At 32.4% G+C, this 14,555-nt stretch overlaps 3 protein-coding genes across 10 annotated transcripts; 1 reads left to right on the top strand and 2 right to left on the bottom strand.

The window, feature by feature from the left end:
- Positions 1 to 910: 910 nt before the first annotated feature.
- LOC113865718 (60S ribosomal protein L37-1-like) lies at positions 911 to 2,416 on the top strand. Its single transcript, XM_027500442.1, has 4 exons — positions 911 to 989; positions 1,073 to 1,208; positions 2,066 to 2,167; positions 2,262 to 2,416. Exons 1-4 carry the CDS (start codon positions 987 to 989, stop codon positions 2,306 to 2,308), a joined length of 288 nt encoding a protein of 95 aa, XP_027356243.1. The 5' UTR covers positions 911 to 986; the 3' UTR covers positions 2,309 to 2,416.
- Positions 2,417 to 4,368: 1,952 nt separating this feature from the next.
- On the bottom strand, positions 4,369 to 9,444 carry LOC113864830. 4 transcript variants are annotated; one of them, XM_027498995.1, is made up of 8 exons: positions 9,260 to 9,444; positions 8,048 to 9,116; positions 6,886 to 6,936; positions 6,695 to 6,802; positions 5,285 to 5,380; positions 5,090 to 5,188; positions 4,956 to 5,015; positions 4,369 to 4,869 (listed from the first exon to the last, which is right to left on the bottom strand). In XM_027498995.1, exons 2-8 carry the CDS (start codon positions 9,059 to 9,061, stop codon positions 4,804 to 4,806), a joined length of 1,494 nt encoding a protein of 497 aa, XP_027354796.1. In that variant the 5' UTR covers positions 9,062 to 9,116; positions 9,260 to 9,444; the 3' UTR covers positions 4,369 to 4,803. The 4 variants fall into 4 exon arrangements, 3 of the variants coding, with proteins under 3 accessions (XP_027354796.1, XP_027354798.1, XP_027354797.1); XM_027498997.1 differs by having other exon boundaries at positions 4,380 to 4,869; positions 8,048 to 9,085; positions 9,260 to 9,340; XM_027498996.1 differs by having other exon boundaries at positions 4,397 to 4,869; positions 8,048 to 9,094; positions 9,265 to 9,379.
- Positions 9,445 to 9,999: 555 nt separating this feature from the next.
- LOC113864523 (GTP-binding protein At2g22870) lies at positions 10,000 to 14,009 on the bottom strand. Of its 5 annotated transcripts, none has more exons than XR_003504862.1 (6): positions 13,449 to 13,964; positions 13,120 to 13,189; positions 12,462 to 12,624; positions 11,515 to 11,773; positions 11,095 to 11,277; positions 10,000 to 10,945 (listed from the first exon to the last, which is right to left on the bottom strand). XR_003504862.1 is itself a non-coding variant. In XM_027498340.1 (5 exons), the coding sequence occupies exons 1-4, from the start codon at positions 13,891 to 13,893 to the stop codon at positions 11,555 to 11,557; spliced, it is 897 nt and encodes a 298-aa protein (XP_027354141.1). In that variant the 5' UTR covers positions 13,894 to 14,009; the 3' UTR covers positions 10,000 to 11,277; positions 11,515 to 11,554. The 5 variants fall into 5 exon arrangements, 2 of the variants coding, with proteins under 2 accessions (XP_027354141.1, XP_027354142.1); XR_003504863.1 differs by having other exon boundaries at positions 10,519 to 10,857; positions 11,244 to 11,277; positions 13,449 to 13,965; XR_003504864.1 differs by having other exon boundaries at positions 10,834 to 10,852; positions 11,244 to 11,277; positions 13,449 to 13,965.
- Positions 14,010 to 14,555: the final 546 nt, after the last annotated feature.

The following is a 14,555-nucleotide window of genomic DNA, read 5'->3' as shown; positions in this document are numbered from 1 at the left end:
ACTTGTGTATTACACGTAAAACTCATCATTTCCTATTAACTTCAAACTGAATACACTTTAAAAAAAAAAAAACAACGATGAAAAAGCCTTAAACATTCTTAGATATGATTTGTTTACAACTGAGAATATAGTTACATTAAAATTTGATTAGAAATTTTTTACTATTCTCAATGAACGACTTAAGCATGAATAAGGAATTTTAAATTTTATAAAATTATAAATAATTTATAATATTTTTATTATTTATCTTTATCATATTAATAATTAAACTTTGTATTTCTCTCTTTCATTTTCTTATTTCTATTTTCGTATTGTAAAATTTGTGATAGAATTTTTGAACGAGAATTGCATTATTTGTTTTATATTTATATGTATAATAACATAAATAAAATAAAAGAAAATATCAAAAAAATCGCACAATGTGAGGAACATTTTTTTATATATAGGTTTTTTAAAAAAATTTAAAAAATTTAAATTTTTTTGTAAAATTATGAAAATATAATTTTTTTTAAAAAATGTCATTGGCAAATTTTTGCTAAAAAATTATTACTGACAACTTTTGATTTACTTTTTAAATATTTATTTATTTTTTTAAAAATCGTCATTGACAACTTTTAATTTTTTAATATATATATTTTTTAAATTGTCATTAGCAACGTTTAAAACTTTATCACATTTTTTTTTTGAATATTTATACTGCACCAAAAATATGATGATTTTTAAACTTTATATTTCTGTAATTTTATAAAAAATTTCATATTTTTCGTATTTTAAAAAATAAAAACTATATAAAAAAATGTTGCCCACAATGTGGGGTAATGATTTTTTTTTACTGACCCATTATTAAAAGCCCAACACGGCCCAGAAAGAGGAAATCTGCATCCCAGGGAAAAAAAAAAAGAGGAAAAACTGAATCAAATAAACAAACCCTAATTTTCTTCTCGTTCGCACAAACATCTAATTCTAGGGTTTCTGCTACTGAAAAAATGGTAATTCCATATTCGATTGCAATACGTGTGTTGTATAAAACGTTATAGTGACTGATTATGTGTAGTGTGGTAACTATTGACAGGGGAAAGGAACGGTAAGCTTTGGGAAGAGGAGGAACAAGACGCACACACTCTGTGTGCGTTGCGGACGCAGAAGCTTACACATTCAGAAGAGTCGCTGCGGTGCTTGTGCTTATCCAGCAAGCCGCATCCGAAAATGTAACCACTATTTTTCATTTTTCTTCAACTCTTTTTAAGAAACATTTGTCTTTTATTCGTTTAGTTGATTATGAATTTTCTGTTATTGTAGTAGGAATTGGGATTTAGAAAATTACTTATTTAATTATGATTTTATTCAAGTTAGGACACGTAGTGGGTGACAACCATGATCTTCCTCTATTGCGTATGATTAATATGCAGCTTAATTAAGTAAGCACTTAATAAGTTTTTTTTTTTTTCAAATTAAATTATTTATGCCGTATGGAGCTTATTGGAATAAACTGAAAACAAATTATTTTGATGAGTTGTATAGTTTTTCTTTTGAGATGAGTTAAGAAAAACTTACTACTGTCAGTCTATTCCTATAAGTTATGGATAAGCTCTTTCAAACAAGCCTATACAGAATTTGATACGCTGAGATTATAGAACTTGAGTAATTCACTAGCCTTGTTGCTTACTTTATTTTATTTTTTGACTTATAAGAATGCATTTACTCAAGTTATAATTGAATGAATCATTGTTGCACTAATTGGTCAATGCATTATCATGACATAAAATTCTCTAGGGATATTGGCGAATGCTTATCTATCTTTATCTGTTGTTCTTCACTTTATCATCGATTCATTTAGAACCGAACCCTTGACAGATACTGAAGCTATCTGGATCTGTGGCTCACAATATACCGTTTGTCTTAAAAATTATCTTGGCCTTTGCTTGTTCCCATTCGCAATTCTCTTTCAATGTATCCTAAAATTTTACTGTTTGTAATTTTTTGCTGTTATTTTTGCTTTAAACTTGATGTGCTTGGTGCACTTGAGATTTTGATGACTTCACTAGTCATATGTTTGTGGTTTCAGACAATTGGAGTGTGAAGGCTATCCGAAGAAAAACGACGGGAACTGGTCGAATGAGGTACCTTAGGAATGTCCCCCGCAGGTTCAAGACAAACTTCAGAGAAGGTAAATTATATTTTCCAATCTCTTTTGCTTCCTCTGTTCATAAATTTAATGATAAGTTGCATGGGGTGTTAAATATCTATTCACCTTTATTTAGGTACTGAAGCAACCCCCAGAAACAAGTCTGTGGCTGCAGCCTCCTAAGAATTTGAGGGGTGATTTTTACATGTTTTTGTTTTGATAGAGTTCTAGAAGTAACGATATTTAAGCCATTACTTAGTGAGTTATATTGGCATAATATCAAGTGTTTTGGGGGAATTCGGTAGTAAGTAGCATCATAAACGATTTTGCATTGATTATTTCTCTTCTCTTATCAAATGAAATTTATTATTAGTGACTCACAAGAAAGCTCGCAGTTTTCATTGCAAAGTTATATATATATATATATATATATATGGCATTGATTAATAAGGTGAGATATTAATAAGTTTGAAGTGAATCGTGGGCCGTGGCGGCTATACCGATTGACAAGGATCGCTTTATCCCTAATCGCCGTCGCCCCTGTCGATATCTGTGACCATATGATGCACTTTCTCTGGTAACCACTTTTTGCCAACTAAAATCAATGTCTACAGTTTTTTGCTCATATTTATGGATTCTGTTAAGTTTTGAGTATATTGATTAAGAAAATAATGAATATTTTTTTAATTAAAAAAAAGCATTTATTACATCAACAATATATAAATATAATAAATATTATCTTAATAAGAAATTATTATTTTAAATATTGATATTGATCTTGAGAATTCATATTAATAATTTGTTATTAATACTAAATATTATTGCTTTTCAAGGGTATCAAAATGGATAAAATTTAACGAATTGACCTTAATAGTCCGCTAACTAATGAGTTGATTAGTAAAATTTTAGACCTACTTTTAATCTAATCCAATCTAACCTGGCTATTCTATTCAAATGTTCAAAGATAGAAAGATGCCCAAGCTTTCTAAGGATGCTAAAAGATGCTAAATAAATAGAAAATTACAGCAAAATAAAGAGAAGAATAGCAAGCACGCACACTTAAAACTAATCAAATTTAGCGATCCAAAAATTACTAAACGCAATAAAGCCAAATAAAGAACAAATCTTAAAATCACACTCTTCTAACAAAAGAACGTGACCAAAAAAAAAAAAAAAGAGAGTCGGAATGACAAATGAAAAGCTCACATCGGAGAAAAGAAATTCACCAGTATATGAATAAAGAATCCCTATAACAAGAGAGAGAGAGACTGGATGTCCAATCTAACCCGGCTTGAAAATTAAGTTCCATATGCAAGCTAGGCTTGAATTACGTTGGGCTAACCTGTTGGGCTGTTTTTATTTATGGCATTTTAAATAATTTTTAGACCAAATTTATTTTGACTAGGTTGGGCTAACTTGTTGCGCCCATTTATTTTGACAAACTTTTAATTAGACTAAATCATGTTTGAACTAAACATGAATATATAGTTAAATGTTGACGTTTGGTTAGGGTTTTATAAAGTTGTAAATATATTAAATATTGAATATTAATGTATAACATGTTAATATATATATATATATACACACACACTAGAATGTTATAAGTAATTTTTATATGAATATTTCTATACATGGTGGTAGTTATATATTACTGATATGTTAAGATATTTTTCTTTAAAATATTTTTTAAAATTGAACTTATAAGTCAACCTGTTTGACCTGCAACTCAGTGAATGGGTTAGACTAACTGTTTTTCTTTTATCTTAAATTGATTTTGCTAAATTTAATATTTTTTTATCTATATTATAAGTATCCTCCACTAAAAGTAATAATGTTTGAGTTGGGCAGGACAATGGGAAAATTCTCTCCAAGTACATAACACAATTTTACTTGCTGCAACTTGAGATCACATGTTAAACTGGAACATATTCCTACAATTTAATCCCCGTGATTAATGGTATTTTAGTTTGATGATCACTAAATATGTGGATTAAAACCTTGATAGGTTAAAATCTCTTCACCATTTGTTCTTCAAAAAAAATTTCTTTGTAGTTTTTTTTTTCCAAAGTGCAAAATTATTTCAAACAAAAGGCCGAAAGTTGAAGTAATTGATGCAAACCTAAGGTCGAAGGGCATAGTAGGAAAGCCAATCTTGGATATATCACTGCCAACTTCCTGCGTATTTAAATTCGCGCTATTATACGTTTACATGTTTTTCATTGCATTTCAATATACACACTTATACTAAGTTTCCAATCAAAATCATTGTAGAAATATAATGGCTCATGTGTATTTTGCCAAACATGATACATCGAGTGTTCTCACTTTTGACTGTCCTGTTAAAGGCGTGATTGTGGGATAGAGAATTGTATGCGGCAAGGCCGTCTTCTCAAATAAATACTTTAACAAAACTAAAAGGCAGAAAAAAGTGGCTAAACGGGTGTGGGAAGAATGCCTCGAAAAGTAAGGAAAAACACATAAAGCAAAAGGAACCCTCCTAAATTATTGTTCCTATTGCGTTTATGACAGAGAAGTTAAATATAGGCAAAATTCCATACCTAATGTTCATAAGTAATGGATTGGGGAAACTATCATGAATTCTTGGTAAATACACATGAAATGTAGGAAAAAAAGAGATTCGACGGAGGACAACCAAAACCACTAAACTGCCGTGCCCATCACAACAGATAGCTCTCAACCACAGTCCTGCCAAACTTCTCTTGCACATCCCTTGGCGTTTCAACCTGGAACAAGAAATGCAACATAAAATATCATGGGAAAAGTTATTTGAAATACTTCCATTAGAACATCAGCAAGACAAGTTACTAACCGCATTAAGCGCTTTGAAGACAGCCTTAACTGTATTATGAGGATTTCGGGAACCAATGACCTATCAAGACAATAAAAATTAGAGCAAACACAAAAATTGCAGGACCATCCTCAATTTTATTGGGCATCAGTTACCTTTGACTTGACATTCTTAAAACCAGCTAAATGCAGTATGTTTTGGACTATTCTGCCAGCTTTCATACCAGTTGTTGTGGGAGCAGGCCAGAGATACACCTATGGAATAATGCATAAGACATGAAATCCATAATAAAATATACATGCAGAATGAACTCAGTCATTAATATGAGATAAGGATAAGAAAATGGCTACCTTAGTCTTCTTATAAGATGTTTGTACTGCATGTGCAATTGTATGCTCCTCATGTCGCTCTACATAATGCAAATTTTGAAAGCATTTCTCATATGCCTGTGTAGTCAAATCAACCATTAATTCAATATGATATCAGAATTCTGAAATATTAAACTGAATTAAACATAATACACATAAGCTTTTCTTGAGATAAAATAAATATATGTTATGCTCATACTTGTGTTAGCAAAATTCTAAAGCCATACTCAAGAACATAACATCAATACAACAACCACCACCAAACTTTAACACAATGTTAGCTACATGAATCACCCAACATCATTAAGCTCTGTCAAAAACTGAAATTTTAGAAATATTATTAATCAAAAGATCTTTTTAAAAACTTCCAAGGTTTTTTTTAGTCTCTCTCTACCCCTTTTCACCAAACTAAAAGTTATGTGATTTACTCTCCTCACCTTTAAAGGTCTTTTGTCTACATGACCAAACCACCTTAGATGACTTGCAATGATTTTTTTTCAATATAGGTGTTATCCTAATATTCTCAGACATACAATCATTTCTTATCTTGTCCTTTCTTGTATGACTACTCACTCACTTTAATATTCTTATTTCTGTTACTTTTATTTCTTTTTTTATGTTATTCCTTTAAAACTCAACATTTATTATCATATAGAATAAGTGATCATACTGTGTCATACAATGAACTTGATAAGTATTTTACAAATTACTGAATTTAAAACATTATTCAATGTCAGATTTCAGAGTATAGCTTGACAAAGTAAATGCACTTAGTGACCAATCTAATTGACTCACTTTACTAAAAATAATGATTATATGGTTAAAAGAGAATCTACAATAGCAACTGACCAAAATTTGGTTCAGTTAGAATAAAAAGATCAAAACCAGTCATGTTAATGGAAATTATTTGGATACTCTTTACAATAATCAAACCAAACATGTTAATGGAATTCGAATCAAGCTTGTTGGAACAGTAAAATTTTGAAAGAAAATTGTTTATATAAGATGTTTAAGGTTCTGGGAATATAATGTGGGTATTTTCTATCGAACATCTCTAATGACAGAACAGGAGTCACAATCATCAATACCAGCTCCTCCCACTAATTATGAACCAAATATCTCAAGCATTAACCATAAACTACGTCAATTAGCATCAGAACGTTGGCCTAGCCAGTATAACTACCAACAAAAAATTCTTAAAAGATTTGTGTCATAAATCAAAACTTAACAAGCTTGAAACAACGAGCAATTGAAACAAAAGCAAATCTATATATCTACTTGGATAATGAAATTGTAAAACTTTTTGACATTGAACACAGAACAATTGGAAATTATCCACCGCCAAAAGACCTTAAAGAGAACTTGAAAGACCTAAAGAGATGTTGTGAATACCTTTTGAAGGGCAACTGGGACTGCAGGGCCTTTGGCTTTGGCAAAACCGATAACACCATTATAGTTGCCACAAGCTACCATAGCAGTATACTTAATAACTTGCCCTCCCTAGAACATGAGATTCAAAACAAACTAAGAATGCGCAAGAGAGAGGAGGGAAAGGCACAGAAGGACGCATATTTGTAGAATACCTTTGTAACTTTACAAGTTCGGTTCATGTCTATCATTTTTACATCAAAACCCTGGTAACATATACAACAATCAAGAAAATAAAGTCATAATTAGCCTTATTAAAAGCAAAAATAAGAATATGGGAGAAATAACAAAAATTATACAAACAAGCAGGACAATAAAACTTCACAACATAATAATCAATTGAAACTTTAAAAAAATCAAACTACTACAAAAACACAACATCTTTAAATGAGATCAAAATGTTATTTTGTGCTTGATAAAAGAAAAAAAATTCCAAGAACAACCAAAGAAGGTATTTAAGTACATCAGTTGAAATCAAAACCAACATGATTTGGAGGAAAAAAACAAATCAGAAAAGTTAAACAAGCAGTTGCCCTGATATGCACACATAATGTGCCCCACCTACACAAGAGACCTTTCACATCATTAAAAAAAAAAAAAAGCTCACTTGATATATTATTAAAGAGGGAAGAAGTGAATAAAGAAAGAAAGACTAAAACCAGTTGAAATTACATATTTCTCATTTTTAGGAGTTATTTTACGACTACAATTTTTTTCTTTTAAGTTATTATCAATATTATTACTTTTCAAACTCAACCTCTTCATTCACTATTAATTTTAGTAGCAATTCATCCCCCATAACCCCTTCCACAAAATTATTCCAAAACTAAACATACCATAAAGTCAACTAATTTGTTCAATAGGCAAAGAAATTATTGTCAGTCAAAAAGTCAGGTGGGAAAGTGCTTCACAAATTTTTGTTTCATACTTCTAACAGACATGCAGACAGATAAAATATTTTTTTCAAGAAGAGTACAATAAAAAAGAGTAACAAGGCTAACAAGCAAAACAAAAGGCAATGATAGAATTTTTGCTTTGAGGTTAAAGACTGTATATAAAAGAGTAGGCTCCTATTAAGTAAATTTGTCTCTAAAATGAACAAAGTGTATTCACTATTCTACCTTTGTGCATTGTGATTTTAGCCTACTAAAATTCAAGGATTGATACAGTATTAGTGGCTTAATTTAGAGACAACCTCAATTTAGAATAGCCTTGCTTAGTATAAGAGAAGGTGAGTATGGTACACAACAAGGTGAAAATTTTATATGGTCCAAAAATCTAAGAGAGAATCAGAGAATTAGGCATGTATAAAACTACCTTTCGATAAAGAGGCTTTCTTTTTTCCTCAGTTAACTCATTTCTCTCCTCTGCAAGATCTTTGATCTCTTCCTCTAGAGCCTTACCCTTCCTCCCAAATGTATATTCAAGTTCTGCTAGCTTCTCCTCAAGTTTCTTGTCAATAGCTTCAAGTTTGGCCAGTAGCACACTATCTTTTTCTTTCAAGTCATCAAACTCTTCTTCATCATCGTCATCAACAGCAGCAGGAGCATTATCTCCTTCTGTGATTTGCTGCTCCTTTTCAAAGCCAGCATCTTGCAGTGTATCCGCATTTTCATGTTGAATGATACCATAATTGGCAGGGTTATCAGGATCATAAGCTTCCTTCCACTGCACCAATCTCAAGGCCCTATTAAGCTTGTTCTGCAGAATGAACTTTTCCCTTATCTCAGTCGCTACTTTGAGGCGGTTCATGAGCTCCCCAATGACCCTGTACTCAGGGCGAAGCCTGAAATGTTTCTGTTCAAACTTGTCAATCTTGTTCATCCACTTGAAGGCATCGTCAAGCGTTTCAGCATCAGTAAAGCCCTTGAGCAAGTCCTGGTGCTTCTCAAACTTCCTCTCGAAATCACGAAACCTCTTCTGGACCTCCTCATTGTCTTCCTCATCGCTGTCGGAATCTGTTGGCTCTTCATAGCGGTTCAATTCGGGGTCATCCTTGAGACTCTCCTTTCGAAGCTTGTCAATGAGAGGGCCAACGCGCATGTAGTCCTCTTCGTACTCGGCATCGATGTCGGCAGTGTCCAAACCCAGCCTCGTTCTCTCATTTTTCTCCCTGAGCCTGTCCTTCTCCACCTGACTCAGAAGGTCCTGAACTATTCTCGAGTCCGAAGTAGTGGAATAGAGACTCTTCAAGAGAAAAGGGAAATCGGAGGAAAATGCAGTGACAGCACAAGTCAATTGAGACCTAACAGAATTTCTAACCACGCCCGTCGCACTTTTAAATCTAAATATGTGCCTAACACCCTGTCTTCCATAGTGAAAATAACCCATTCAGATTGACGCCTCTCACTCACTCTGCACCAAAGATGAACCAAAATAATTCCACCTGTGAGTTCGAGGAAATGAAATGAAGGTTTCTGGATATCCATTAATCATTAAAAATAAAAAAAAAATAAAAACTCGGGAAAACGAAATTAATGAAATGAAGAAGGCATGGAATCTTAATTTCTAATAAGTTGTCGAACCTACCACAACAGGTGGATGCCACTCTACCAAATGCGATTTTGGGCAGCGTAACTGCGGCGGCAAAACTCACGGATTCTCTCCAGTCTCCAGCGGCAGCCAACAGTGGGAGAGGGTTAAGGTAAAGGTATAATGTGTTTATTTTATTTATATTTTCGTGGATATTTTACTAATTTCGTATGTTAATGTATGAGAAATCCTCATCACTTCTAGCAATATTAACTAAGCAAATAAAAAAAAAGTTATAAAAATTATATTTAAATGTTTTTTAATATTTATTTTTTTATTAATATAATTGTTATAATCGAATCATAGTAATTAGTTTTATTGGTAGACTTAAGAATCAATCAAATCTCTGGTCTGAACGACCCAAAAGTATAGTTAAATATTTTTATTTTATTTTAAAAAAAAATAAAAGTTCATAATAATATTTCTATATAAATTATTATTTTTAATCACTTATTACAATTTTTATCTTATAAAATATATTAATATAAATTTTTATATTATTCTAAATATTTTTTATAAATTTATATTAATTTATTGCTTGACATATTATATAATATTAAAAAGTATATTTTATTATAACCGATTCACCCCATTTTATCTGTTGTAAAATGAGATAAGCATTCATATTAGAAAAAAGGTTCCTAGAGCTAGGAACATTGAGGTGAGTAATATGCAAAGTTGTGGATCTCGCTTTTTGCTCTTATCCATTGCTGTTTTTTTTTTTTTTTTTTTTTGTAAACTATTATTAGCTGTTTATGTAAAGAATATTTATTGGATTTAATTGACTAGTAGTTGGGTAACCTTTGCTAGAAGCTACAGTTAAAAATTTTGGAATTGGAGATTTTAGGTGTAACTTATTAGTTCAATGAATAATTAAAGTAGGAAAAAATGGTGTTTTATGACATGTTCAATGAAACATTTTCAACAGGTTCTATGAATGTGTCCAGATTGTGACCCCTTAATCAAAACCATGCCATGCCAACTCAATAACATTGCTCAAACTTATTCCTTGGACTCGCATCAAATACTCCTATAAGTTTATGAAAAATCTGCACCAACAATTCAATATGCAGAAGCAAATACACACTATAGTGCACCCAAGAAACGATGTAGCACAAAGCGGAGACAGTCCCACTATCCGGACTATTCAAACTTTCTCATGCTGCCATCTTTGTATATAGAGGTCAAGGTAAATGCTCTGCAGCCCCCAAAAAGTTCTAAATAAAAACAAAATATGGCAGCCGAAATGGTTCTGGGACCATTTTGGAAAGAGCAGGTCTCGTTGTTGATGCTTAGCTGACCTAACTTGCGCCTCTTACGAGTCCATGAGTACAATTCGGGTCACCGCTGTTCAACATGCTAGGGTTATCTGGTTAATAGTTATGTTTAAAGTGCATGTCAGGGATCTAAATAATTATTTAGACAACGGAGAGCATAAAGAATAATTGATAGATTTGTCGAGGTTTAAAAATTGAAGAATGCTATCTTATATCCCACTCTTCTCACCGACGTATAAAGAGAAAATGCCAAAAGTTTTTATATGGGTATTCCTTTCCGACTGCATCCTCGCGTGGTATTTTGATTCTTCAGCTCATCTCCAACCACAAGAAAATAAACGTCCATCGTCAGTGATCGTTTTCCATCAAGTGAAGAAAATTTCGAGGCAGGGGCAAAGTTGGGAGCCTTAAAATCAATTATGATAGAACTTGTTAAGCGTACAAGTAATTGAATGAAAATATCATAATTAATTTTCCGCTGCTAACAACCATTTGTAAAAAATCCAAACCTAACTTTATTAAAACAATTGTACAGGGCTGGAAGTAGAGCCTCACGCTGGCAGGGTGTTGTATACGGTATCAAGCTTTGTTCTAAATTATCTCTTTATCCAGCTTTCATAACACTTGCTTTAGGCCTTCCATTGGAACTTGGGCAATACATAAATGGCACACCATGGAATTAGATAAATTGATAACCATATTACCTGGTAATCAAGTAATCTATCTGGAAACGTGTATCTGCAACGATAAATATGAAATAAAATAAAGCACTTCATAAGATTTTGATACTAAGTAAAATGTTAATCAATTTAAAGCACTTTCTCTATTACTATAATAAACATGAGAAATTACATTGATTTAGAACATAAACCATCAGCTATTTATATTTAGTCTCCTAGTAGTCGACACGGAGAGAAAAAACATAAAGCAACTCAAATCTACCATCACTCGCTTAAGGATTCAAGATTGACATACCTGGTCTAACAAGTAACAACAGTATGCCATGTTTTTGGAACTAGTGCTTGAGCCAGTAGTTTCGTAGCTGGGCCATATGGAGGAGTATCTCATCACGACCCTGATTGGTGACACTACTGGTCATGATCCATGGAGGCACTGTTTCAAAGAAGCCACGGATCAAGTCCTGAAAATCATTGATGTTTTCTTCTGGCCTTTTGCCTCCATTCTTTTTCTTCTTCCGTTTGTCACATTTGGTGAAGATTAATGTCATTGGGATCTGAAAGAAAAACTGTATTAAACCTGATCTTATTACCAAAAAAATTACTAACTCTACTCTGTTAATGCAGAGCACAAGTCCCCGTACGGCTAAGTGTGAGAAGTGACTACTTTATGAAGCTCTCATTTGAAGTAAGGCTCTTCCTAGGTCCTGCTTAAATGACCTGACCTTTAGGAGTGACCAAGTTTAATTAACCACAGTTCATAACGACATTTAAATTGCAATAACTAATTTATGTTGGAACTGTATTCTCACTTGTCCTTGTGTCATATACAAGAGTTCCTAATAAAGTCGATCCGAAATTTTATTTGTTCTCCATATAGATATAGATGACCAAGTTCTAGCTGAGTAAAGCCAGTCCCCTTAAAGATATTATCAAGTTAAAAACATTTGAGTAATTTCAGTTTCTATAACTTAAGTGTAATATTCTCAGTATTACACCTCCATATGCACGTTATCTACAGGACATAAAGATGAAGAGGAACTCAGATGTGCCAGTCAACCATTAGCTATAAGGAATAGTATCGCTGTGGTTGCAACCAGACAGAAAAAGATAGGAAGGCATACATGAGCCAGACTTCTATATAAGTTATGCTGTGACCATCAGGTAGCACATGCAGGATTGCTAGTAAGCAAACATTGTAGCGTCATTGAAATATTTGCTAATAAAGAAAAATTGATACATTACCTGATTCTGACCCAACCAACTGGCATACTCAAGATCAATTTTTTTAGCTGGGATGCTAGCATCTATTAAAAGGAATACTGAAACTAAGGTTGACCGGTTAAGGAAATAGTCCTTGGTAAAATTTCCCCAATCCATTCTAAGTTCCTGCGGTGCAGATGCATACCTAATGAAAAGAACAAAATGGCATATAAATTGTCTGAGAATGGTGAACAGGATCAAATTATTCATCAGTAGTCAGTAGCTGTCCTAAAAAAAAGTACAAATTACCATTTAAAAGAAAAAAAAATCTGGCCTAAAGACAACTACAAGTGCTAAAACATAACAAGAGCATTTCAAGAACTAATGTTGATAAATGTCTCACGGAAAAAGATTTATAAAAATCATAAGACAAATACCATTTGAAATTATTTTCAAGCCTGTATAACTAATCTATCAACCTAAAAGAAATAAAAACAAAATGGATTCCTATTGCTCTTTAGTCTGACACACAAATTTCATCAATAACATTTGCACACCACATTAATCCGCTGACATCAAATATATTAGTCACTGTTTCCAATCTTTAACATGCAGTAAAGGCCTGACTGAATCTTTAACATAAAGTAAGACTTTAAGAGTATAGCAGAAGCGAGTAAATAGTAGTAATAGTACGCCATACCCATAGCCAGGCAAATCAACCAGATACCAGCTATTATTAATCCGAAAATGGTTAATGCATTGTGTTTTTCCTGCAAAAATAAAAAATAAAAAATTAATACTGTCAATGAATGCCTAAAGCCAAAAAATCTCAATTGCCAATAAGTTAAAATTTTATTGAATTCCTTTATTATGCATCAATTGGCAATATGAACACACTACTCAGCATATTACTTAATTCTTTATACTATATCGCTCAAAGCATACAAATGGCCCTTTCCTATGTCTATATTAAATTTCAACCCATTTCCAAAAAACACCCTAACCCTAATACATGAAATAATGGCTGACCAGGTTTCTTCGAAGTTAAGGCGAGTTTCTTGCGACGCACGAGAGAATTAAGGAGCGATGATTTGCCAACATTGGAGCGTCCAACGAGAGCGAACTCGGGGAGGCCATCGGAGGGGCAATCTTCGGTTCTCACACTGCTTTTCACAAATTCGGCTTGCGAAACCAGAGCATCATCAGCGTAGTTGCTGAGCAAGATGTTTGAACCATTGAGGATTCTGGCACTGTCCAGTGAAACAGGAGTATCCGGTGGTATAAAGAGCTTCTCGAGGGACAACTCTGATGGGGAAGGGGTTATGGTTTCGGGTTCTGAGGTGGTGAGAGTGGATTTGGGTGCGTGTAAGTGTAAGAGGGTGTTTATGGAGGGAGTGGAACAAGTTCGGAGGGAAAGTGAGTGAGCTGAGGCTACAAAGTAGAGAGGGAACCTTGGGAGGTGAAGAAGGACCATCTCCCACTTCTGTTATCACGTCGCTGCAGTCTTGAGTGCAAATATCTTCGCTAGCTAATAAACGACACTCCCATTCCACACCCGCGTTACTGAAAACGTCGTTTTCTTCCAATCCTGTCAAACCCCTATCCATATTTCTGCTTAAATCGATTTGGCTTGAAATATAAATATTTACTTTTTTCAATCAAAATTATATAAAATTAACAAGAATATGTATAATAAATTTGTTTATATTTATAGTTCGTGAAATATTAAGTTGCATTTTCATATATGTATTAAGACATCTTTTTGCTGTAATTCTCGTATATAATACATATTTTATTTTAATCTATGTGAAAAATCAAATTACAATAAAGATAACAATAAATAAGATGTTATATGTAAAAATTAAAATGAATAAAATATATTATATATAAATATTAAAGTAAAATATACCGTTAAAAATTATTATAATAATTTATGATAAATTATAAACGATGTTTTTCTTAACTTTAAATAATGTCAAATTACTATGAAAATATAGTATTTGAGACTTCGTTAAAAAATGTTTTATCTTTTTTTTATTGTAGGTAATTAAGAGAAAAATTATATATAAAATAAAATTTGAGTGTCAAAATTGATTATTATATTTATCATAAATGTTTATATCTTTTATTTATATA

Source organism: Abrus precatorius, unplaced genomic scaffold, assembly GCF_003935025.1.
Source record: "Abrus precatorius isolate BTA unplaced genomic scaffold, Abrus_2018 Scaffold4, whole genome shotgun sequence".
In the NCBI taxonomy this organism is placed as follows: domain Eukaryota; kingdom Viridiplantae; phylum Streptophyta; class Magnoliopsida; order Fabales; family Fabaceae; genus Abrus; species Abrus precatorius.
This window is presented reverse-complemented; position numbering and strand designations above follow the sequence as displayed.